A 27,362-nucleotide genomic window follows, 5' to 3' on the forward strand; every position below is an offset into this window, starting at 1 on the left:
TCAATCCACTGAGCCAAACCGGTTTTGGCGAGGGGAGAGATTTTGCTTTCCTGATAAACTGTAGTGATGCGGCTGCGTCTTTCTACATTTTTTTACCTTCCCTATTTCTTTTTGCCTGAACATAATGATGACGGAAAGTGCAGCAGCTATTTTGCTACCACGAGACAAGACAGTGCATTCACGAATAGCTGAGCCTAAAAATAGGACTCTGGGTCTGTGACTTCAGTGAGCCACTGTAGTGCTCTGTATTTTCCACCTAGTTGCTTTGTGAGCAAAATAAAACCTTATTTATGTTTATTTTATTATTATTTTTAAAATCTTTCTTACTCAACCTTCTTTTTTAATATATATATATATATTATTGATTTCAGAGAGGAAGGGAGAGGGAGAGATAGAAACATCAATGATGAGAGAGAATCATTGATCGGCTGCCTCCTGCATGCCCCCCACAGGGGATCGAGCCAGCAACACAGGTATGTGACCTTGACCGGAAATGAACCTGGGACCTTTCAGTCCACAGGGTGATGCTCTATCCACTGAGCCAAACCGACTAGGGCTTTATTTTATTATTTTTAAATAAGATTTTTAATCTTCACCAAAGGATATTTTTCCTCTTTTTTTTTTTTTTTTTTTTAGAGAAAGTGGAAGGAAGAGGGAGGAAGGGAGGGAGGGAGGGAGGGGGAGAGAGAGAGAGAGAAACATCGATGTGAGAGAGATACATTGATTGGTTGCCTCCCACATGCAGCCCTGGAGCCCATAATGAGGTCAATGACCTGAATCAAACCTGGGACCCTTCAGTCCACAGACAGATGCTCTATCCACTGAGCCAAACCAGCTAGGGAAAAACCTTATTTATTTGTGCTATTGTTAGTCTGGTGTTCTGTTAATAGCAGGTAAACTAATTCATAACTGATACAGGCATAGAAAACGATCCACTGTGAATCTGAACCCTCACCCCCTCACCAGCTTTCTACTTGTCTAAATTTATATTTTAGATGGCAATAGTGAACTTTGGAATTCTCAGCCCCTTCCAATTTTCCAATTTTAATGTCTAGAAAGAAGTTGGCATTGCTGTGTCAGGGAAGTTGTTAAAAGCTTTAGTCTTAGAGAAGCAGGTGGTTAAATGGTTTTGGTTTCAAACTTTAGACCCACCAGTGATCACCTGGAGGGAATTTCTGGCCTTCGTTCTAGAGGCTCGTTCAGTAGGTTTGGTGTAGGTGGTCTACTTGAGAAACCATTGTAGCTTGCTTGGATGGGGCTGGATGCCCAATGGTTCTTCACTGTGGGTGGTACCCAAGGGACATTTAGCATTCTGCAGGAGCTATTGCTTTTTAATGCGTGGAGGCGGGATGTGCTAAATCCCTTACCGTGTGTGGGACAATCCTATACACTGAAGTATAGTCTGCCTCAGTGCTAATAGAACCTCCTTTTAGAAACACTGGACTAGAAGGTGGATGGTGGAGGGGCTTCTGTTTTGCCCTTTGAATACTGGAAAGCAGGGCTGGTGTCCTCATGCAGTCACATAGGCACAGCCTCTAAGGCTTGGAAAATGTTCAAGGCCTACAAAATGGTAGGTCCACAAACGATAATGGAAAATCAAATGTAGTCACCTGCAACTCAACTCATGTAAGAGGCTCAAATGACATATAATGCAGCCTTGTGAGCATATAAATATGGCTGATAGATTTTGTGGTGGGACCTCTGGAAAGTAAGAAACTTAGAACCTAGGAAGGCGCTAAAACAGCCCTGCTGGAGGCTGGTTTTATCTCACTAAGAAAGATGTGAGGCTGCCCTGGCCAGTGTGGCTCAGTTGGTTGGAGCATCATCCCATGCACTGAAAGGTCATGGGTTCGATTCCCAGTCAGGGTACATACCTAGGTTTCAGGTTTGACCCCCCAGTCAAGGCATGTATGGGAGGCAAACAATCAATGTTTCCCATTCTCTCTCTCTCCCTCTTCCCCCCTTCCCCTCTCTCTAAAATCAATAAGCATATTCTCAGGTAAGGATTAAAAAAGAAAGAAAGAAGGATGTGTGTCCAACAATGCTTGCTTTCAGCTTCTACTGTCTTCTTTCTGGCCCTGTTTCTCTGGCAAGCGCACCCCTCTGTTCCCGTCCAAGTCGTCAGAGACCACAGTCCTGCAGGACCGCCAATGGGAAGCAGTGGGGCTATGGGATGTGTGGCTGCTGGGGGCTGTCACTCGAAGCTTACTCAGGCCGTAGTCCCTTTCATCTGGGTCACCCTCATGCTTCCTCCATCGGCAGCACAAGTGCTGGAATATCATGGTCATGTGGCTGAAGATGATCAGAGGTGGGGGCAGAACTGGCCTTTCATGGAAAGTCATGATGAGCTGATACCTCTGAAACTTCCACACTTGGTTGGATATTGATTTTACCTCAAAAAATGTATTGCTGAAATAGAGACCAGAGAGAATTAAGTGAGAAACTCCACTGCTTTCTGAAGCATCACACCCTTCCAGTGCCCCCACTTCCTCCCAAGGGCCCTGGTGAAGGGCCCACGTACTTAAAGACAGCGATGAGGAGGTTGACCAGCAGGATGTTCGCCACTAAAAGGTAGCAGGCCATAATGGCTGGCACGATCCAGGCTCCAGTCTTGCAGGGAGGCAGCTGAATTATTTTGCCGTCCTCTCGGGTCTCATTTTGTCCACAGGGAGCTGCAGGAAGCAACACAGGCAAAAAATGAGACATGATGGCTATTTGAATTAAAAAAAAAGACTGATTGTATGAGTTGTTTTTTTTTTTTTGTTGTTGTTTGTTTTGTATAGTTTTTGGTAGATGGAGGAAAAATACAGCCATCTCAAGACAAACAGAAAAAAAGAAAAAAAAAAAGCCAACATGGAAAAATGAAAGCTTCATGACTATCCCAAGGGGCTGCTGTTACTCCAGGGAGCACCTGGTTCCGCCTGTCTCCCATTCACCTTGAAAGAGGTGGGTGGAGCCCCAGCTTGCTCATGCTGTCCCTTGACCCCTGGCTTTCATGGAGGGGCCTTGCTGTCCTTAGGAAGCCTGGAGAGGGCTTTCCTGGGGAGCAGTGGGAGGAGCAGTCTCAGGACCCCAGCAGGTTACTGTCTGAATTGCTGTGGAGGCCAGAAGCCAACAGCTGTAGGAGCAGCATGGAGGGGCTATTGATCGGGAATTAACACCAGGGCAGCTGTTAATTGCTGCAAGAAACAACTCAGGGCTCTGAGTTAATGATTTGCTGTCTCAACGAGGAAGGAACCAAACCGAGCAGGTTCTGGGGAAGTATTAGAGGGCTTGTCCTGACAAATGGCATTTCATGGGGAGGGCGTGAGAGGTGATGGGCCAGGACCCTGGAGCCCTGAGCCACCCGCTTTCTTCCAGTAACATTTCCATTCCAAAAACGTGCTTTTCAGGGCACAGGGAACAAAACCCAACTGCACTGAAAAAAAAAAAAAAAGGGCAAATAGAAAAAAAAAATAGATCTGGAGGTGGGGGTGAGGAGGAGGGTGATGTGTGGGATCAGGGGAGCGTGAGTAATGTGCTAATGAGGCCTGCTTGGAGTTTCTGGGTAACTACAGGGGAAAAGGAATCCTTGACAAAACTCCTTAGTGCCGCCCAGACAGCAGGGTTCCCAGAGTGAGATGATGGCCTCAGGTGACCAGAGATGGGTGAGGTCAGCCTCCCGCTCCAGCTGTCCCTCTCCCATATTTGGCTTTAGAACAGGGTCCTTTTGCAGCCATCTGTAAAAAGGGGGTGGGACATGAAGAGGTCTCAGCAGGTGCCACAGGCAGCTTTTAAAGATCTGCCAAGAAGGTTAGCAAAGTTGACCCAGAATCTTCGTAACAAGAGTACCTGGCAAGGGGAGTCTGATCTCTTATCAAGAATGAATGTTGCTAAGCTGTGCACTTTTCTGTAGTCTCCACTCCTGGCTGCACAGGGGATCACAGGGGAGCTTTAAAAAAATACCAGTGCCTCTATGAGGGTGGCCTGGGAGTCAGTATTTCTTTTAAAAATTTCCAGGTAATTCTCAGGTGCCACTAAGGTAAATTCACTGAGCTAAAATTAGGCTAGAAAAGTTATGTGATTTCTGACATGCCCTCAAGCCCAAAATGCATCTTCTCTGGCTATGATGGTTCTCATAATATCAGGACACCAAGACCCTGCGTTTATAACCAGAGAAAGATGGCCCAAGTGCTTCCTTTGGATCTGCCTGCAAGATGATTGGGCCTTAGAATTGGATGTTTTCAAAGAGCCAGCATCTTTATCATTGGTAGTTGTGGCATTAACCACCCAAGACAGCTGTCCCTTGGAAGGAAAACCTGGTGATGGGAGGCCCCCACTGGCTCCAGGATGAAGGCCAAACTCTGAGGGTGGCCAGCCCAGTGCCATCTCTGGCCACTTCCCACTCCTTCTTCTGAGCCCAAATTGGACCAAGTTCCTGGTAGTTCCTAGAAATGTCATGCTGTCTTTTATGGCCTGATTTGCTTCTTCTTTTTTTAAAAAAATATATTTTTATTGATTTTGGAGAGTAAGGGAAAGATAGAAACATCAATGATGAGAGAGAATCATCAATCAGCTGCCTCCTGCATGCCCCACACTGGGGATCGAGCCCACAACCCGGGCATATGCCCTGACCAGGAATCGAACCGTGACCTCCTGGTTCATAGGTCAATGCTCAACCACTGAGCCACAGCAGCTGGGCTGAGCTTTGCTTCTTTTGCTTCTAAAAGGCCCCTCTGGCCCCTTGCTCCCACTCCAGTGCTTCACTTGGGTAAATGCTATTCCATTTCTAGTGCTCACTTAGCTCTCTGAAGCCCACCACAGCTCACTTTCTGCCCCTCGGCCTGGGATAGGTATTGACAATGATTTTCTGCTTGACCCTGCTCTACTCAGGCTCTCCTGAGCTCTTTTCCAATAGGCCTTTTGGACTTCTGTGTTTGTCTCTGCACTGTTCAGTTTTAGCAAAAATCCTGCTAAGTCTGTTTAGCCAGAATCCTCAATATCTGATCACTGTTGATATCTAATCAGGTTTCTCTTCTCCACCATCCCCCAGGTATGTCTGATCACCCTGGCCTGCCATCAGCAAGAATCCTGTTAGGTCAGGTTCGCCAGCACCCTCCTTATCCCTGATGTTTCATCTTAGGAATTTTCCATCAACTGACCTTTACCCTGCTCCTGCTAAGAACGCCCAGTTTTCCTTGCTGTGTTCAGAGTTGAGTCCCATCTCTCTCCCCTATTACAAAGCACCATGGCAGTGGTCCCACCCTCCTGAATAAAGTCTTCCTTACCATCTTTAACAAGTGTCACAAATACTTTTTTCTTTAACACATAATCTTTCTTTAGTAATTCCATCTTCCTTATAATCCCAGAGACCCTCTGCTTACCCCACCGTGTCACTTACGCATTTGTGTCCCACACGAGATTCCCAGTGGGAAAATCACTCTTCATGGTTGCCCATTACCTGCTCAGTGCACACACACAGGACATCCACACGTTATCCACACATGATCACCGTTTGTTGAATGACAAGAGAAGATTACTGACAATGACAGACATTTCCCACAGCTCCACATGCCTACTCCTGATGGATGGACCGAGTTCTGAGCAGTTATTGGCTCCCTTGGCTTGGGAAGAAGGCTTCTCACGCTCAACCCGTCTGCAGGGTCTCTGTTACCCACTTGGCCACAGGCCAATCACTCACTTTGCTTTTCTCACCTCAGGGTCTCTTGCCCCACTCACCCACCCCCTTCCTCCCCGCTGACCTCCCGAGGGGCTCCCTCCTGTGCTGCCCTTTTCTCTGGCTCCTGCTCAGGTCTCTGTGGGGAAATGATAAAGAGCAGGAGAAAGAGCTGCTTGGGGTAAGTTACAAAGCACACAGTTTAACAGATGTGGTCCCCAATCTCCATTTCTCAATGACATTCTGAGATCCCTCTTTACATTCTGCGAAAACTTAAACTTGGGAGGGGCAGAGCGCAGCCGACTTGCTCTTTTGACCCCATGTTTAGTGCAGATACTTCCTTCACATGGGGAGCAGGAGGTGCGTGCTGGTTTCATGGCCCACGCACATTCCCATGGGCATTCAGGCAGTGTCACCGACATATCTCTAGATCTCTGCTTGGAGATTCCTCAAAGGCTCCCTATAAAAACGGGACCAGCTTAATACCTTTATACAAGATTTGCTTTGATGGAGAAACTCCCTGCCAATACTTTGGGAATTAATTTATTTCAGCTTCTCCCATACATTTTATTCATCCTGCCTTTATAGAGGTGTATTACTTTAGTGGCTAGAAATATGCATTATAATCAGGCAGACCTGGGTTAAAACCCTGATTCCACCATTTTCCAATGATATGATATTAGCCTACTCCACAAACTTCAGCTTCCTCATCTGTAAAATGCGGGTAGTAATAGTATGTAACATGGGGGGAGGTTGTCAAGATCATCAAATGATATAATGCATGCAAAGCACTTAGCTCAGTATCTCACACATAACACTTGGTTAACATTAGCTGGTACCATCCTTAGTATTGTTACTTTTGTAATGAATAGACTTGAAGTTCCTCAAGGGTAAGGACTATGCCTTATTCCTCTTTGTTTTGCAATCACTATGCATAGTATTTATTCTACAAGCACTTAGTGAGTGGTTATAATGTTCTGGGTACAGAGGACATTGGGCATCAAAGAGACAATCCCTGTTGTTTAAGCACCTCACGATTTAGTAGGGGGCACAGACAGGGAACAGAGCAGAGCAGAGCATGGTGTGATGTGAGCTCTGGGGGGCTCTGAAGAAGCACTGCAGAATGGCTGCACCCCTCCAGCCTGGGTCACATGAGCAGTCGGGTAGGCAGAACCAGCCCCGAGGACCATCATCTAGATTCTGCAGCAACAAGTGCAGTATAAATGAACTAGATGATCCTTGTGACAATGATAATGATAATAAAAATGAATCATTAAGAAACAGCCCTCATTTGGTAATATCAGCAAAGAGGCCGTGAACATTATATGCAGCAGTCAGTGCAAAGCACTATTCTATAATGGCTCCTAATGATGTCTTTGTTCTGGGTATTTACCTGCGTAAGAAAGTGCTCTGTCTCAAACTCACAGATGCCTACCACTGATGAGCTGAGCTGGGTGAGTTAAAGCCCTGACAAGCAGCAGATTTCATGACAGGGGGTAAGTTGTCTGGATTGTCCTGAGGCACCAACCAGTATCTGGGGTTCATGTTCCTAGGGAAATGCTCCATAGCACACGCATCCAAGATGACACAGAGGCATGTGGGCTGGTGGCTACCACTGTGGCTCCTCCCTCCCTGCCTTGCAGCATGACACCTGAGTGGTTATTCTCCCAATCCTCTTGCAAGAAGTAAATGAATAAACACTATCACCTTCATACCAGGTGGCACGCTGTCACCCCCCACCCCACTTCCTTGGTAATGAGGCAGAGTGCCTCTAGTGGATGTTTGCTGTTTCCACCTGCCCAACGTACATTTCTCCTTCTCTGGTTAAGAGCATCCTAGTTTCTCTCTATGGAATTACCCCTGCCCCACTGTCTCAGTCCATGGAGTTTGAATGCCAATTCTATACCTAGGAGGTTAACCAGTGTACTTTATCCCCTGATTGCAGTGATTGGTTCAGAGATAGACATGTGACCCTCTCCTGAGCAATCAGAGCTGATGAGCATCAGCCTTGGGAGTTTTGCTGGAACTAGTTAGTGTGAAGCAGGAGCTCTCTTTTAACAATGTGATGTAAAGCTACCAAGTGGAGAGGACCTGCCTGCGAGTGACTGTATCACAGGAAAGAGAAACTGACTCCTGATCCAGCCAGGCCTAAATCTAGCCCCCTTCAGTTATATGAACCATAAAATTCCTTTCTTCCTCAAGTCAATATTACTTGGGTTTCCATGAGTCCTGGCTAATACAATCACTCTCAGCTCTGACTGCTGTTCACAGGCCAGTAGTAAAAGACATATTTTGGGCACCCCACTCCTGAGAGACTGCATGTGGAGGAGCAAGAAAAGACTGGAAGGGGCACCGGGAATGGGAAATCTGACCTTTTATCAAGGTTGAATCACAGTGTCAGGGCTTTGGGGACAGGAGCCACTGTTACTCTCTTTCTTCCCCCAAGCATAACGGAGTCTAAGGGGTCTATACTGGCCTCTGACTCAGCAGCTAATAACACAGATGCCACCTATTATCAAGTAAGTAGAGTAAATGCAATTGGGAAACTTTGGCCAAGCACCTGGACACAGCCAGCTGCTCCCAAAGGGAAGAAAACCTGTTTCTAGAAGCAGATAAATTAGGTCACAGGAGTGGAGGCATGCAGGTGCAGGGACAGAGTGGGGAGGCCACATGTGCACAGTTGTAGCCAAATCAGAAGGATCAAACGTTTGGAGACTCAGACACTCCATGGTTTATCTGTGTGGGTCACATTGCCACACGGCATGGCAGGAAGTTGGAGGTGCCATTTCTGCTAAGTAGGCATTAATAGGTAGAAATGAAACAGATGTTTGGGCTCCAAAATAATGATAGCTTGTGCAGTCCTAATTTGATCCTAGTGTGTGAGTGATAGTAAGAAAGCTCTCCCTTTTCTTTGCATGACCTGGAGAGCAGCCTTCCAATAATTGGACCTTCTTTTTTTTCATAAAAACTTTTTATCATAAATAAAACAAAGGTCAACAGCATCCCTCACTAGAATATAATCAAAACAGCAGCTAGAATACTTCCTGGCACATAGTAGGTGCTCAATAAATATCTGCCAAATGAATACATATTGTACATTTGATCTGCTTTGTCAGGCATTTCTGCAAGGGTTATCTGATCAATTTCACTGGGTCAGTGTCTTTTTTTCCTATTTAAGATCTCAAGTGTCACCATGACCTGTCAGCATGAGATGGTTCCTGTAAGAGCAGATATTTATTTGTTTATTTGTTTGTTTTTGCAATTGCCAAGTTTTACAACTAAAGAAACATGGCTGGTGTTTGGCAAAGGCTATAGCAAATCTCCCTTCTGAATGCTGCTGTGTAAATCTCCAGGCACACCAGCCATAACACCCCATCCTGTCCTTGGGCAGTCCTGTTAATCAATCATGACACACTTTACTGCTGAGCCAAGTTTGGTCTTAGAATCCTTTTCAAGACAAAACTACTGAAAGCACAACAACTAAAGTTGACACAAGGGATTGGACCTTTCCCTCAGTTCCTTCAAAAATGTGAATATGAGGTCTGGAGTGAAAGATCATTTCTGTGCCTGTTTTCAGGATCCTCCTCATGCCCACGTGGCCTGGCCAGTATCCAACCTATACCACTTCATAGTTGCCCAGGAACCAGAAAGTTGGGTCAAATCAGACATCCTGCTTTTCTCAGACCTTGAGCATATTGCGGGACCTCTCCGTCATGCATCCTGGGCCTGTGGACACTCCCACCATTCATTTAAAAGACAGCTTTTAAAGTGGGTATTTCTCCAGGAAATTCTCATCCTAGTTATTTATTTGGGATCATCAAATGTGAAAGACAGTAGATATTTGGGAATAAACATCTGGGAAAAGCATAGCATGTGCCAGCTTCAGTGCTGGGCAGTTTACATTGGCCATTGCATTTAAGCTTCCCAGTAACTCTGTAAGAAATATATTATCTTTGCTTCACAGCTGAGAAAACACACACTAAGGGGTGAAATGCCTTACCTAAGACCACACAGCTAATAAGAAATAATGCAAGAACCATCCCCTCATTTCATTCAAAAAATACTGAGTTCTTGCTGTGTGCTAGTGAGATTGGCACTGGAGATGCAATTATGATGATATAGAAATGAATCCTATCCTTTCTCTGACCCCAAAGCTTGTATATTCTGTGCTCTATCTCATGTGGCCTTTCCAATGTAATAATACATGATAACATTGACCACCTATTGCATGCTTAAATGTAAGGCCTTGTGCTATGAGCTTTACTTATATCACTGTATTTTAATCTTTACAATCATTATACCCATTTTACAGATGAGGAACTGAGGCTCAGAAAGCTTTAACATCTCTGTCAGTATCTCAAAGACAGCAAGAAGAGAGGCAAGAGGTCCACTCAGGCCTGTTCCACCATGAAGTCTCTTTCCTCTGTGCTTCTGAAGGAAGAGCCCACATGGGGTTGAGAGGAATCTCAATTATAAAACAAATAGAGAGCCAGGTAAACAGACATCTGAATTTTTCTTGTTTCTATCAACACAAATAATGGCCTGAACAGTTCAGATGAGTTAACAGATGTATTCAGAGTGAGGAGAAAGAAATTCAATTCATATAATAGGTATCAGGTATAGGCACCCATGTCCCAAAGATTAAGACATTTGTCTTTTTGATATCATCCTATATAATAAAGAGCTAATATGCAAATGGTCGTCACACCCTCACGCTGTAAAAGCTCAGACACTCAACACTGAAGAGAGAGGAATGGGGACCAGCCAGGCTGTGGCCTGGGAGAGGGACAAGCCACCCACCCCGTGGCCCCAGGCACCAGCAGCTATGCCTTTGCCTGAGGCCCAGGAGAGGGACAAGCCGCCCGCGGTCCCTGGTGCCAGCAGCTGCACCTGTGCCTGCGGCCTGGGAGAGTGACAAGCTGCTCGCCCTGTGGTCCGGGGTGCCAGTGGCTGCACCTGCGCCTGCGGCCTGGGAGAGTGACAAGCTGCCCGCCCCGTGGTCCAGGGTGCCAGTGGCTGGTGCTGCAGCCCGAGAGAGGGACAAGCCTCCCACCCTGCGGTCCTGGGTGCCAGCAGCTGCTCCTGTGTCTGAGGCCCAGGAGAGGGACAAGCCACCCGCCCCGCAGTCCTGGGCGCCAGCGGCTGTACCTACGGCTATGGCCTGGGAGAGGGACAAGCTGCCCTGCTGTCCCAGGTGCCAGCAGCTGCACCTGTGCCTGCGGCCTGGCCCAGGAGAGGGACAAGCCACCTGCCCCGCAGTCCTGGGCGCCAGCGGCTGCACCTGCAGCTATGGCCTGGGAGAGGGACATGCTGCACGCTCCACGGTCCTGGGCGCCAGCAGCTGCACCTGTGACTGTGGCCTGAGAGAGGGACAAGCTGCCCGCCCTACGGTCCCAGGCGAAGCTGCCTCCCACAGTCCCCTGCGGCTGCAGCCAGTCCGGGCGAAGCTGGCCCGGGTCCTGGGTGCCTGCGGCCAGCCAGAGGAGGGAATCCTAGGTTCTGGGTGTGTGGGCAAGGCAGAGGTGGTTAGGGGCTATCAGGCCAGAAAGGGAGCATTAGGGGCGATCAGGACAGTAGGGGAGCAGTTATGGGATGATCAGGCAGGCAGGCAGGCAGAGGTGGTTAGGGGTGATCAGGCAGGCAGGCAGAGGGGTTAGGGGCGATCAGGCAGGCAGGCAGGTGAGCATTTAGGAGCCAGCAGACCCGTATTGCGAGAGGCAGTCAGACATCCCCCGAGGGGTCCCAGATTGGAGAGGGTGTAAGCCAGGCTGAGGGACTCTCCCCCCCGTGCATGAATTTCATGCACCGGGCTTCTAGTTCTATAATATAAGGGGAGAAGAAACATTTATTTAATGCACTACCACATTGTTCCCCCAAAGCATGTGAAATTAACAATAAAACACCAATGTTTGATATACTCAGCATCGTTTAAAAAATATAATAAAGAAGGATATTTCTCAAAGATTGTCCCTCCATCTCTTATCTGAAGAAATATCTCAAAAGCTTATTCCAAATCACAGGCAATGGAATAAAGAGCTTAGTTTAGTGTATTACTACATTTATCTTATTTTTCTTAAATAAAGGATTTTCAACTAAAAATCCATCTTGAGAAGATAAGGGGACAAAGAAGATTTTTCTACCTCCTTTTTAAAAATCCATACAGTTTGCCATGGAGGATTTAGGATGCCATTAGCACAGCTTCTATAACTGAGTCCCAGGGTGAATTAAATTTAGGTAGCTCTGCTTTTTTTTGGCCTTTTCCCTGATAGAATGGTTTTCTTGGTGAGACAACTAGAGATGTCTCTCTTTGTATGGCTACATCTTTCTAGAAGGGTCTTGATCTAAGAGTCTTAGTGGTAGATCCAGGCAGAAGTTTTCTTCCTATTTATTGCAATAGGCCAGCACCAACGTCCTCTGGTAATGAGGGGCAAGAAGGGCAGAGGTAATTGAAAAGGTAAGCGCCAATTTTGTAGAGTCCAAAGCACCACCCCAGTTCAGGCTTTTACTTCGTTTTGTGGTTCATTTCTTTTCCTGGCTCCTAATCCAACTTCTGGTTAAGATTCAAATCAGTAGTGGCACAAAGGCAAGCGTCAGAAAGGAGTAAGAGGAGGCCTCAGTTCCTTCATCTGTGAATATAAGGACTTGGACTGTTGATATTCCCTATAGTGTGGTGCACACACCACTCGGGAGGTCCAAGATGATTTTAGGACTCTATGATTCTATGAGGAGAAGCAAAAGACCGGAATAACCCGCAGGCTGGATTATCCATCCCTGGAGCTAATGGCAGGTCACTTGCAGAGGAAGCCTTATTCTTCCCACTCCTGGCAGAAGAGCAATCAAATACCTAGCCTTTACTGTATGATATGGAACTCAGTCACCACAGGGCAAAAAGGGAATGATGTCAGGGCTTCTGATCTATTTGCTATATGCACACATGTTCAGCTTTGAGCTATGTAGAAAACATAATTAATTTGAATTACCCTCATTTTTTGATCTGGTGTATTAGAAAGCAGGGTGTCACAAGCCTAGGTATGTTGTATGTGAATTCTGGCAAGAAAATTCACTTCCCTCTGTTATCTTGGTCTTGGGTTATTGCTATTCAATATATCCAGCTTTACCTGGAGACAAAATTGTAATTTTTTTTCTGTCACTTGAGAGGGCTTCAAAATTCCAACCTTGGTAGTTTATTATTTGCTATCAGGAATTAGTATCAGAAATTTGACAGGGAAGAATGTACATCTGTACTAGTCTGTTGTACATGTTATGAGTTTGTTGCCATGATGTAGCAGATAGATTGCAGTAATAGCAAGCTTTGTTATGTGATCTGATAGTTATTCTCACTAAATAGGTAGGATCTATTACCTTGCCCCTTGATTCTGAGTTTGGCCACGTGAGTTTCTTTGGCCAATGGGTGATTGGCAAAAGTGACAAATGCAGCCCTAGGCTATTTGGCTCAGTGGATAAAGCGTCAGCCTGCGGACTGAAGGGTCCCGGATTTGATTCCGGTCAAGGTCACATGCCCAGGTTGTGGGCTCGGTCCCCAGTGAGAGGTGTGCAGGAGGCAGCCAATCAATGATTCTCTCTTATCATTGATGTTTCTCTCTTTCTCTCCCCCTTCCTTCCCCTCTGAAATAAAAAAAAAAAAAAATGTGACCAATGCAGAACTGTGAGAAACCCTTGAGTGTTTCTGTTTCCACTCTTCTATTCAGCTAGCCTGCTGGAGGATGAAATGCACGTGCCTCTGCTCCCAGTTGCTTCTGTTGTCTGAGCTGAGGCAGTTCTGGATCAGCTGACAGCCAGCTGATTCCCTGGCAGGGTGATTGAGCCCAGCCAAGTCCAGAAGAACCATCTAGCCAACCCACAGGGTCCTGAGCTCAATAAAGGTTTTTAGCTTTAAACCACTGCCATCTGGGGTAGTTTGTCCTATAACATTGTCAATAGGTAATATAAAAAAAATACCTGATATACATGCTCCACTTCCCTTGTCCTGTTCACGGCCAGGCAGCCTTAGGTCTTTCAGGTTGACAAAACCCTTTCCTAATTTCTTCACCAACCCCAAAATTCAGGCCAGGTCCTACCATTGCACAAAAAAGCAGGTCCCATCATCACCCAAGGAGGAGCAAGTTCATTGACTGACCAATGACTATTCAGACTCTATCTTTAGAAATTGAACGGAGGTGTGAGACTTTAGGTGAGGGCAGGTGCTTAACTGAAAGATCGTATAGATTCAGACCATGTTAAGTCATATAAAAGTAAAGCAACCCATCTGAGAGGGGAGGGGGAAAGGAAGGGAAGAAAGAAAGGGGAGAGACAGTGAAAGAGCAAGAGAATGTGACAGATGATTGACTGATAGAGATTAGAGAGAAGCAGAGAGAGAAATGGCCAAGTGGTCAGGTGTTCACATTCTGGTTCCTCATTTCCAGTCAGCTCTCGCCCTGCTTTGTGTCCTGTCTTTGAATGCCTTCCAGTTTTCTTCTTATTTGCTTACAGTTAATCTTTATTTAATCTAGTTAAGTGGGTTTTGTTTTCTTGTGATGAACATTTTTCTCCAGTTAATGCCGTAGAGTGAACCAGCTCTCAGGCTGGTAGTTTCATCGGAGCCAAAGATCTTGAAAAATTGCTGGGAAACCCGTGGCAATTATGGAGGGGCCAGTGAGAAGGGGGCCCTGGGAAAGGCTGGAAGGGTGAAATAAAAAGCATTTAACTTACAATTTTATGGAGGGCTCACCTTATTTATTTTGATATTTGTCTAAGCAAAATAGGATTAGATAAACTATTTTCTTCTTCAAACAAAAACAACAAAAAAATTCAGAGAAAAAGTCAAATAAATGATTTACTCTCCCAAATTGTTATGCTACTGTCCATCTCCATTGTAATTCTTGACTGTGATGTTTTCATCACAACTCATCATGTGGCAACAAGACACCCTCCAGAGCTACTAGGTCAAGAACAGGTGTCCCTTCCATCATGGTGCAGGGAGCTCGATTCCATTCTCACCGCCTTAACCGTGGAAGGTTTCTCCGTGGGGTCCACCACCTTAGCTGCCATGCCACACATTAAGAATATGCTTGTTTTGTTTAAAATAGGATTGCATGCTTTTTCAGAAATCCATACATCTGTCCCTTAGAGTACTTGAAGAGGGAAGAGCCAAGGCCTTTTCAAGAGGAAAAAATAACCAGCAACCACACGTTAGGGCTTTCTGTGCTGAGGATGATCAGTCCAGTGAGCCACACTGTGCATTCCTCTGTGTGGGCAGACAGCAGGGACACTAGGCTGTGTCAGCTCCACAGAAATGATCCAGGGCTCCTGCAGGCTCCTATTGGATTACATCCTAGGGGTTATATGACATCCAGGGAAAGAATCAATGTGACCCCGAATATTCAGGAACATAAATATAAGCAAACACATGTTCCTGTGGACATAATTTACAAATTCCCTGGTAAACTACAGACAATGCAAGAAATCCACTGTGCTCACAGCTCACGCTCCTTGCTGATTGGCTGGTGCACTTTCCTTTCCAGGCTCCTGATCCCCTTACTGTCCTCTTAATCTCAGGCTCCATTCTCCCAGCTCTCTCTTTTTAAGACCAAACTGTCCACTCATCTCTGTTTACTATTAAACTTGAGCTTTCACACTTCAACTGATGATGCTCCTCAAACAGTAAAGGATTCAGATCATGGTCAGTCCATGTTCAGCTTCAACCTAAATGACTATGAGTGGGCTCAGTTAAAATAAAATAAACACTTCCATCTCGAAAGATTTATCTGTTAAAAATAATAAACTCATTGCCAAAACTGGTTTGGCTCAGTGGATAGAGCGTCAGCCTGCGAACTGAAGGGTCCCAGGTTCGATTCCGGTCAAGGGCATGTACCTTGGTTGCGGGCACATCCCCAGTAGGAGGTGTGCAGGAGGCAGCTGATCGATGTTTCTCTCTCATTGATGTTTCTAACTCTCTATCCCTCTCCTTTCCTCTCTGTAAAATATCAATAAAATATATTTAAAAAAAATAATAAACTCAGGTGCCGATCAAGTGGATCTGATCCATTGTTGTTGGACCTATCCATAACTGATCCATCTTACGAAATCATTCTTTGAAGTCACTAGGCACAACACACTAACCTTGGATGGGTACAGTTTACGTCCCAGATATGACATTTCGCCACCTATATACTATTGGGTCAAATAAAGTGTCTGAACCTGATTTCTTCTTCTCTAAGCTTGATATAAAAATAATAGCAATTGAAATAATAATAATGATGATGATGGTACATGCCCCGTTTCCCTCATCATCAATTCAACAATGTGCCATACATGGTCTAAGTCAGTGGTCGGCAAACTGCGGCTCACGAGCCACATGCAGCTCTTTGGCCCCTTGAGTGTGGCTCTTCCACAAAATACCATGGCCTGGGCGAGTCTATTTTGAAGAAGTGGCGTTAGAAGAAGTTTAAGTTTAAAAAATTTGGCTCTCAAAAGAAATTTCAATCGTTGTACTGTTGATATTTGGCTCTATTGACTAATGAGTGTGCCGACCACTGGTCTAAGTGTTTGGGATACACCAGTGGATGAAATGCCAAAGATCCCTGACCTTCCACAGCCTGAGTTGGGAAGGGGGTGGTGGTGGTAGGTGGACAGACAATCAACAACAGCATAATAAAAAGTAAACCAAGTGGCATGTTGGAAGGTTATAAGCGCCGTAGGAGAGAAGGAAAGGTAGCAGGGCAAGAGGATCAGGAGTGTGGGTACCTGGGAGCCGCATTGAAAAGGTGAGATGGGAACAGACTCCAGTCTTGAATGAGGGAGTTGGCCCAGAGGCTCTCTGGAGAAAGGGTGCTTAAAGCAGCAGGCACTGCAGGGGCAAAAGCCCCGGGGCAGAAACCTGTCTGCTGTGTTCTGTGAACCATTAGAAAGTTCCAGCATCTGAAGTAAAGCAGAGGAGAGTAGCTGAAGAAGAAAGAGGAAAGAGTGCTAAGGGGTAGAGGGAGGGAGAGCATTATTATGTACTGGGATCCTTTATTGGCTTTATTAAAGAAACTGAATAATTCCCCTTCATCCATTCTAGTTCCTGCCTGATGGTTTCTCGTTCCATTAAGCCCTCTCTTCATTACTTCAGTGTTTCTGAATAGATCCCCAATGACCTTAAATGAAGTAGGGACCAACCCGCTGTCCCTGGTGGGAGAATGGAAGGCAGTGAGCTCTGGTCCTCAGCAGTTTGCAGTGACAACTCAGAGACCTCCCTTTGCAGCCAGCTACCATAAGGAAATAGACGGCTGATGAAAACAGGAGCCCAGGCTCACTCAGGCTTTCTCTCAATCCTACCCACATACATAGCTATCCTGCCTTTATTGGCCAAGCAGCAGCCCGCTGAGGGAATGCTGAAATCTGATGTGAGCACAATCCACTTTTATAGATAGAAGAAACCCTCCCAGAAGGAGGCTTGGGAGAGGGAACAAGGTTCTTATTGATGACTTCAGAGCACAATCCCAGCTTTTCTCATTACAGCAAAACTCCTTGGTGGTTGCTGCTTAGTGCAAACTGTTTGCGAACCTACTGTGTCAAAGAACAATAAGCTTAGGTACAGACAAGGCCCCTTTGTTCCTTAAGTAACCTTTCCTAAGGCAGCATTCCCAAACATAAGCTGTAGCCAGTGCTTAAACTGAAAATGTCTAAACAGTTTTACTCAACAGTTTGCATATCCATCACAAAGTCTATGAAGAGGAAGGATAGATTCACATTCTCATTTCATTCCTTCATGAAGATAAGAAGGTTGTTATTTCTTTTTGCAGTAAAATTGATGGTTTATATAACATCTGTATTTTTCTCTTAGACCTGAACAAAACACACACACACACACACACACACACACACACACACACACACACACTATCCAAAGATACTGCTGTTTTCACAAATGATCAACTGAGTTGACCATGCTGGTTAGATTATATTTGAAAATATTTTGTCATTGCACAAATGACAAACTATATTTATTTTTTAAAAAAATATGGCCATCCACTTTTTAATAAGCTTATGCTTTACACAGCCCCACTCTAAACAATGCTGTGTGATGGCATTTCCATTGGCCAAATTGGTCTGAATAGACCTGTGGAAAAATCCAAACCAAACCACAAGCAGTATAAAATTGGCTAGTTTCTGGGTCCAACAGAGAAAGGAAACAAGTTGGGCTTTTTCCGACTCTACCCCTTGTCTAATTGTGAAACAAAGGCTGTTCTCTGGTGGACCAGCTTGTGGATTGCAAACTTGGGGAGTCTGTAACTGACCTGTCTTTATTTCTCCACATCTGAACTCCTATTTAATCAAAAAAGGATGGCTAATGTGGAGGCTCTGTGCTGCACGCTCAATGATGACACATTACACACGCACAGCCAGGAGAAAAGGAAGAGAGAAGAAAGAGAAGAGCTAAAAGGAAGTTTGGGATCAAGTGCAGCTTGATTACTAAGTTAGCTAACAAGATATACAGGAGTAGCATCCTGCATGCATTTAATGTAAGACCTGACTACAATCACATCCTAATATAAGATGCAATTCTACTTAAGGCGACAAAAGACCAATGTCCAGTAGACCGAGAGTGATTATTGGCTCCACAATGGAGCATGACAACTTGGACAGACATAAGGTAGATGGCCAAGTTTTCTCTACAACTTTTCAAAGAACAGGGCTGCTACGGGTCTGATGAAACAAGTTTTAAACTCAAGAACATCAAGCATTTATAAGCATATAGCAAACAATTGTGGTTACAACCATGCTAGAGATGGATGTGTCATTCTATGCCAGATGCTTTCACATATATTAGTTAATTCTCATAATAACAAACACAATTTAAAAAAGATATTAAAGAAGCTGCTCATTAAGACAAAAATGACAGAAATTCTGCAAGAAAAACTTTAGAATGTCCCACCCATTCATTTACTTTAAAACATTTTATTTGACAAACAATAAAGCACTTGCTATATTCCAGGCATTATTTTGCATGCTTTATAAATTTCAGCTTATGAAAAATGTGAGAAAAAAAAACACATAAGATTGTGTCTTAGTCGATCAAACTTCCCTAGCAAAATACCATAGACTTGGTGGCTTTTAAAGAGCAGACATTTATTTCTCACAATTCTGGAGGCTGGGAAGTCCAAGATCAAGCTGCCAGCTGATTCCATTCCCCAGTGAGAGCCCTCTTCCTGGCTTGCAGATGGTTTCATATGGCAGAGAGGAGGAAAGCTCTGTTGCCTCTTCTTAGAAGGGCACTAATCCCATCATAAATTTCCCACACTCATCTAAATCTAATTACCTTCAACGGCCCCATCACAGTCACATTGGGGGTTAAGTAATCAACACCTGAATTTTGGGGGTACACAAGTTAGTCCAAAACAGCTAGGTTCTATTATATGCATTTTACAGATGAATAAACTGAGGCACAAAGGGACAACTAACTCGCCCAATGACAGATAGCTAGTAAGAAGCCTCAGAGTGTGGATTCAAACCTATGATTTTATCATCTTAACTACACACATTGTGCTATTTCTCATAATGAGGGGGTTGAGAGTTATGTTAAAGTCCAGATGGTTTGAATGCCCAGACATTTGCATTTAGACTTTCCTTGTGTTTCATTCTTTTATCTGGGCCAGTGGTTCTCAAACAGTGATGTCCATTAGTCATGCTCTTTCCATGTTATAAAGAGTTTTGAGAGTAAATTTGACCATAAGTGAGATTTGGCCAACAGGCTTACTTTAAGAACCACATCTATGTGGCTAATACATTCAATGTAAATAGAAAATGTATATTTATCACCAAAAATATAATAAAAACTTTTGAAGTCCAATTTCCATTTTATTTACTGTCCGATGATACCTTTGGAAATGAGTAAATGATATTCCGTGGTAGGGAAATGAACAATTCCAGACTGGGAAGTGTCATCTATAGTGCCTTGGGCAAGATGAGTCATCCCACAGACTTGAAGACGCAATGTAAGTCCTCTTCAGGTCTCCTTTATCCGTTAACAATGCAAACTGTTTGTTTTTAACCCATGGAAACAGAGATCTCTCCATTTTACTAGAATGCACAGATAAGCTCAAGAATAAGCAGTTTGCTGAGGCGTAGCTATTTGCACTCACTATGACTGATAGCTTCATTTTGCCGAGTAGTGTTGCGTTTGCAGTAGAATCTCTGTTGAGAAGAGGCTGAGGACTGGCCTAAAATAATGTATAAGCAATGAACAAAGCCAAATCTTGTTTTGCTGTGTGTCATGAAAAATAGTCTATTACTTCATGTTACTAGGTGAGTGAAGGAACTGGTTATACCGACAGTTGCCATGGATACTTACTGCTCCAACTGGTCCCGGTTACAATAGGGAGCAGTGATGTTGAGTTGAGGAATATTAAGCGAAGGGCTTTGGTTTCCCAACTGGTGGAAGTCTGTGTGTCAGCATCAGACACCAGTGAAGATGTTCAGTCATGTTTATGTGCTTCAAAACCCAAGAGAATTGCCATTGTTATGGCAGGTCTACTGGGCCAAGTGGGCAGAGTGGTCCCAATAATATATTCACTGCAGTGCCCTTTTCACTTAATTAACTTTTCATATGAATTAGTTTATATTTTGTACTTATGTCTTGCTTATGTCTGTCTTCAGTTTAAGTTATATTTCCATGGAACTAACTCAGATTATTGATCCACGAAGTACATGGGACTTAATTTGCTCTCTTCTGAGATTTAAAGAGATGAAGTTAAGGATATTTCCATCTTTGTGTAGATTTGATAGTCTGAATTACTTAGTGCTCAAGATCGGAGTCACTTTAGATTCTGGGACTCTTTCTTTGTGTAAAATCTTGCTAGGCAATTCATAACTAGGCCTAACAAGATATTTGTACACATGCAAAAATAATGGAATTGCATTTTAAAACATTCTGTAATTTAGTGTTTTGGGTTTTTACTTTTTCTAATTTGGGTTCACCTGATATTTAAAATTAGTAAAGTTTTAGGTCATATTATTAAATGACGTTTTAAAAAGTCAAATTGCTTTTTTAAGAGAGCAACATTTGGCTGTTTTTCTTCTCTGCCTAAGAGAATCCTGGTGTAAATTAACTCGATTGAATAGAGGGTCATTATGATCTGACCACTTGACTGTTGTATAGAGCAGATCCAAGGACCAAATGTTCAGTGAATGGCCAGCAAATCATTTAAGAGGAGGGAGAGGCTAGCCAATTGCAAGTAAAACACTTGATAATATTTTATAGTCTATCTTCCAGTCTTTCATGTTCTTGCTCCTTTTACTCCATTGTCTATCATTCTCTGTTTTATTTCCTTGCTTATTTTTAAAGAGATTATGAGTTCAATTTTCTACTCCACCAGAATAACAATGGCATTCACTTTGAGCTGGCCAGAAAATATAATGTTCCCTCTTGTGTGTCCTACCAAATGCAAAACCCTTAACATCTGTTCTGAGGTTTGACAGGAAATGCCTCTCTTCTGCAGATTATAGATCTGCAGTGAAAGCTTGTCTCAGTCCAAATTCTGTCACACCATACAAACACGAGAGGCAGGGAGCACTGAACCCAGGCTGTGGTGCCAGCTAGGATGGGTTCAAGTCCTAGCTCTGCCATTTATTTAGCTGTGTAACCTTTGACACATAATTTAAAGCTCTCTGGGCTCCAGTTTCCTCAATTATAAACTGAACGATTATCAACCTCAAGGCTGTGAAGATAAATGAATAGTTGTTGATACATATAAGGCTTTAGATAGTGCTCAGCACATAATAAGCACTCATTAAACACTGGCCATTTCTGTAAGAGGCCCCCTTACCCTAGAGGCCCCTAACCTAGGTTCCTGAGCCAGCAGCCAGAGTTCAAAGTTCAGCTTCACCTCACAAATAGCTGTGTGACTTAGGCAAGTTACTTAGTAGGTCAAACCATATGAACTTTCTGAGAGTAGATCATTTTGTTCTACAAAAATGGCAACTTCATAAGGTTCAACCCAATATACAGATAATATTTTTTGTGCCTCAGTTTCCTTACCCATTAAAAATAGGAGCAATAGTCCTATCTCATACCTTATAGGACTGTTATGGGGAGTAAATGAGTAAGCTCTCATAAAACATGTGTTACAATGACTGATAATATAGTGAGTGCTATTTAAGTATTTGCCATTATTATTTTTATTACCCTCACATCTCATTACTGCTTGCACTAAACTTTCTCCAAGAATAGCCTGCTTATTAATCCCTCTTTTTGTTTCTGTCAATCAGCCTTTCTGCCTTACCTGCAATGCCTCTCTGCTCCTTCAAAGCTTGTTCTCAATTCATCTGATTGATCTGCCCTCTCCATTCCCTCCATTTCTGCCATGTCTCTTGGCGTCTGTATCTTCACTAAGGACGTGCTGTTTTATGTCAGGTTCCCATGTTGTCTTCATCTTTTTCAGATATAGACCCTGAAGTGTAAGGATCCAGGGAGGGCATGACGTTTCTTCTGCTTCAATGTTTCTTCTTATGCAATGATTACTTTATACCTTCAGAAAAATTCCTCAAGTTATGTTTAAATGTGGGACCCCTGATGTCTCCCTATGTTTTTTTTAAATGGACTTTTAAAAACCTTGAATAATTTTAGATTTATAAAAACGTTGCAAAGAGAGTACAGAGAATTCCTGTATACCCTTTACCCAGTCTCCTCCAATGCCAAAGTCCTACACAACCCTTGTACATTTGCCCAAACGAAAAGATGACATTGGTACATCACTATGAATGAATCTTCAGACTCGATTCAATAGTTGATCAGTTTTCTCTTCCAGGATCCCATCCAGATGCTGCATTGCATGTGGCCTTCATGTCTTCTTAGTCTCCTCTGATTTGTGACAGCTTCTCAGTCTTTCTTGTTTCTCGTTAACGTGACAGTTTTAAGGCGTACTGGTGAGTCATTTTGTACTGTCACTCAATTTGAGTTTGTCTGATTCCCCCTCTCCCACGATTAGACTGGGGTTATGGATTTTGGGGGAAGAAGAGCACGAAGGTCAACTGTCCTTCTCATCATGTTAAAAAGGGAGTAAGTGATACCAACATGACTTCTTTCTGGTGAAGGCAACCCTGATACCTTTCTGGGTTATTTAACAAAGTACAGTTTTTTATGTAGAATTTTCTACATGTTAAAAATTACCAAGAGGCCATCCAAAGATAGTAAGTAGCTAAATCCCTAACCTCATAGTATTTTTGAAGCACTGAATAGACTTGTTCAGTTGTTCTCAACCATATCAGACCCAACATCTTCATTTTAAAAGAAATATTTTCTACTGCCTCCTTTACTATTCTGAAATAAAATTTATGAATAGCATAATTTACCTGTACACATAATCACAGAAAAGTCAATATAATGTCCTAATTTTAAAATAAAGGAGAAATAAAAGGAAGGTAATTTCAATCAAATAATATTTATCCTATCTAATAAAAGAGTAATATGCAAATTGATCATACCTCTGTTACACCCACAAGCCATCTCCACCAGCCACGCCCACCAGCCAATCAAAAGGGAATATGCAAATAAACCCAACCAAGATGGCTGCAGCCACAGAGAACAGGAGGGAGGCTTGGGTTTCCCTGGCAATGGAGGAAGCCAAGCTTTCCGCCTGCCCTTGCCTGCCCAAGCCTCCACTCAATGCTACAAAGTTTCAATTATAGAAGATAAATAAAGTCCAACAGAAATGGCGGCAGCCACAGAGCTGGAGAGAGCAGAAGGCTAGGGTTGCCCGTGTCGATGGAGGAAGCCAAGCTTCTGCAGCCCTGGCCTGCTTTGGCCTCTGCTTAAGGCTACAAAGTTTCAATTATAGAAGATACATAAATCCCAATAGAAATGGCTGCCGCCACAGAGCGAGTAGAAGGCTTGGCTTCACTCCAGGCTACAAAGTTTCAATTGTAGAAGATAAATAAATCCCAGATCCCAGGGCCTCTGCTTGGGTTGGCGGAGGGTGTGGCCGGCCTGCAAACCACCACAGGCCCCTAGCCCAGGCTGCCCCACTCCCCAAGGGAACCCCCACCCTGATCCGGGACACCCTTCAGGGCAAACCAGCTAGCCCCCACCCATGCACTAGGCCTCTATCCTATCTAATAAAAGAGTAATATGCAGATTGACCATCACTCCAACACACAAGATGGCTGCCCCCATGTGGTCAAAGATCCTGCCCCCATGTGGACAAAAGATGGCCACCACAAGATGGCCAGCAGGGGAGGGCAGTTGGGAGGGACCAGGCCTGCAAGGGAGGGGCGATCAAGCCTGCTGGGGAGGGCAGTTAGGGGTGACCCAGCTGGCAGAGGAGGGAAGTTGGGGGTGACTGGGTCTGCAGGGAAGGGCAGTTGTGGGGGACCCAGGCCTGCAGGGGAGAGCAGTTGGGGGGTACCAGGCCTGCAGGGGAAGGCAGTTAGGGGCAAACAGGCTGGCAGGGGAGCAGTTAGGCATCAATCAGGCTGGCAGGGGAGTGGTTAGGGAGTGATCAGGCTGGCAGGCAGAAGTGGTTAGGGGCAATCAGGAAGGCAAGCGGAAAGCAGTTGAGAGCCAGCAAACCTGGATTGTGAGAGGGATGGCCAACTGCCCGTTTAGGGGTCCCAGATTGGAGAGGGTGCAGGCTGGGCTGAGGGACACCCCCCCCCATGCACGAATTTCATGCACCGGGCCTCTAGTCCTATTAATAAAAGCCTATGTGGTCGTCACACCCTCATGCTGGGAAGCCCTCACACTGCAATGAACAATCACCAGGAGGCTGTGTGTGCAGCGGGCACGCATGGATGGGAGGGGCTGCATGTGCATGCGGGTGGTTGGGGGCTTGACGCTGTGTTTGTGGAGTGAAGGCAGGTCCTGCGGCTCTGTGCAGCAAGGCCTGGGGGTCCACATGGCATGGAGGTGGGACCCCCGGCTCCAGCCTACCTCTTTGGGGCAATCCATTGAGGAGCCCTGGATGGGTGGGCAGGGCCTACCTCTTTGGGGCGATTGATCACAGGGCTCCCGCACTGTGAGAGGGCACAGGCCAGGCTGGGGGACCCCCTCACCCTGCTGAGTGCATGAATTTCGTGCACTGGGCCTCCAGTTTTGATATATAAATGCTGAGGTTTGACTATTCTACAAGCCACAGTGAAGTGGTCAGATGCTTCTACCTCAATGAAGAGTCTCCATGAATGAGACAGGCCCACATGTAGACTGATAGAAGACTCAAGAACAATGAGCAGCATTGACACTGCTGAGTTGATTTTCTAAAAGGGTGAACAACCCTTGGGAACGTTCCAAAGCAAACAAAATACCATTGCCCTCAATGCTCATGGTGGTTTCATTCCTGGAAAAATGCATTGCTTATTAAAAACATGCAAAAACATTGTGTCTTTAAATGTAAAATAGAGTTAGGCTCAGATAATCATAATCAGGCTTTTCACCTTCATGAATGTCTGTGGGAACACTGGAAAGCTGTGTGGGATAGAGAGAGGTACTTGATTGTGGGGTGTCCTGTGTTGGCAAGATATGTACCCTCCCTGGACCCCATCTACTAAATGCCAGTGTTCCACACACACACCTCCCCACTCCCATTAGGGAAGACAAACAAAAAACACTCCTTGAATTTCAACATAAAACATCCAAAATATGGAGGCCATGCTTCCCCAGTCTACGCTTAGGAGCTGGACTCAGGCCCATGTAGCCAGCACAGGAGGGAAAAACTTAGCCTGGAAGTCAGGTTTGCCAGCTTCTAATCTGCATGACCTGGTGCGTGTTGAGCCCTCAACAGTACCCACTGGTAAGCCTTGGATTGATGCTGATTGATCAAATAATGCAATTCACACCCCCCCCCCACACACACACATGCAAACACAAAGATGCACATATATTCACATGGCATGTACACCTCCCTACCCCCCGCATAACCACCGCCATAATCACTACAACTCAATTCCTGCACCAAACCCTTTATAGATTTTCCATTAAATGTAGAAGTAAATTCACATCCCTACACTGGCCTAAAGGCCTGCTCCACCTGGTCCCTCTTCAGTTTTATTTCATACTAAGTGCACCAGTGGGGTCCCTTGGCCTGGCCTGTGGACATCCCCCAAGGGGTCCCTGATTGTGAGAGGGCACAGGCCAGGCAGAGGGACCTCATGGGTGCACTATCGATCAGGGCCAGGGAGGGACTGCTGGAGGGCTCCAGGGTGTGTCCAGCCTGTCCCGCTCAGTCCCATTGACTGGACCCCAGCATCAAGCTAACCTATTGGTTGGAGCATCTGCACCCTGGTGGTTAGTGTGCATCATGGCTACAGGTCAAATGGTCGAAGGGTCGCTTAGGCTTTTATATATGTAGACTATTTTTTCCTTGCAGGTTATGCTTCCACCGTGGTGGTCTTCTTTCAGTTGCTCACAAGGGTTACCTTTCTGCCTCAGGGCCTTGGCACGACTATACTACACTCTAGATTCTTCTCTTACTCATTGCCTGGCAAACTCCTTCTGATTCTGCATAGCTTAGCTTACAAGTCACTTCCTCAGAAAGCCTTTCCCATGAGTCTCCTTGTTAGATGCTCTCACAGCTCCCTGTATTTCTTGAACATATTGTCATCAGAGTTTATGCTTAAGTATTTGTGTGATTCTGTCTTTGATATCTGATGACTCCATTAGGCTATTAGGTTCACAGGAGGCAGAAGCTCCCCTGGATTTACTCATTACCATACCCCCAGCACATAGCAGAATGCCTGGAACAGTGTGGGTCCTAAATATTTGCTGAACCCATAACTAGATGAATAACTGGCCAGAATGACTTTCAGGTTGGCTAGAAGGCAGACACAGTAAGGCAAACAAAATTGTGTTTTTTCCTGAGTAGTAGGAGCAATAGACTCTTGGTTCTATTTTGTTGTGAGGAGACAGAGGCATCTTATTTGAGACAGCTTGGTTTGGCTTCATTGTTTCAATAGGATTGGTTTTAAAAGAAAGTGGTGGAATAGAGGAGGGTAGAAGGTACCTTGCTGTTCAGACAAGTCAAAGCTCTGGCATCTACCTAGAGCTGGCTTCCCTGCTGGAAGGGATTGGGGGCTCAAGTAACAGCTTTGCAAGCTGTGGCTTTATAGGATTCAACCCTATAAGAAATCTCACTTCATCCTTCCCCTGTTACTTAATAACACCTTCTGTCTGAGCAGCTCGTGGTGTTGTGTCTTTTAAAGTGCAAATTTTGTTTCATTCTTTCCCAAACTTCAGTCCTTTGGGTATCACACTCATTAATTTGGCATATCTGCACATCGCTAGTGCTATTATTTATTAATGTTTTCCTTTGAGTACATCACACCCTGACATCGATGCAGATTTCAGCTTCATCATAAACACTAATACGCAGGAACTCCTGTATTTCTTAGGCTTAGTCTATTCATTTGGGAAGGACTGCTCTTTTTCTTCACAGTGTTCCTGTGGGGGATGCACACCTTAATTTGTTAAGAATATTGAAGAACAGAGAGGCTCGCTGACTTGCTCAAGGTCACAGAGTCATCGGAGGTGACAGAGCAGGGATGCAGAGTATCTGGTTCTGTCCTCGACTGTCCCTGCCCCACTAACTGAAACCGTTCTTAACCGAGTTCTCCACCCACACCAGGCATCCCATGAATGTGAACTGCTATGGGACTAATAATCACTCCCAAAGCAAACTCTCTGGAGCTTCCTCCCCACCCCCGCCAGTACATTATACCCAGTACATGCTGCTGGTAT

The 27,362-nt window shown here is 44.8% G+C and overlaps 1 protein-coding gene across 8 annotated transcripts in view; it reads right to left on the minus strand.

Annotated features, from left to right (window-relative positions):
• TRPM3 (transient receptor potential cation channel subfamily M member 3) overlaps positions 1–27,362 on the minus strand; it is a 711,013-nt gene that overhangs the window by 12,415 nt on the left and 671,236 nt on the right. For all 8 annotated transcript variants that reach the window (XM_080667736.1, XM_080667735.1, XM_080667742.1 and 5 more), the window contains 2 exons: positions 2,522–2,672; positions 2,210–2,409 (listed from right to left, as the gene is read on the minus strand). In XM_080667736.1, the coding sequence (XP_080523862.1) occupies positions 2,210–2,409; positions 2,522–2,672 (351 nt within the window). The remainder of the gene's footprint in view (positions 1–2,209; positions 2,410–2,521; positions 2,673–27,362) is intronic.

The sequence above is a fragment of the Plecotus auritus genome (genome assembly GCF_963455305.1).
Source record: "Plecotus auritus genome assembly, chromosome: 5".
NCBI classification, from domain to species: domain Eukaryota; kingdom Metazoa; phylum Chordata; class Mammalia; order Chiroptera; family Vespertilionidae; genus Plecotus; species Plecotus auritus.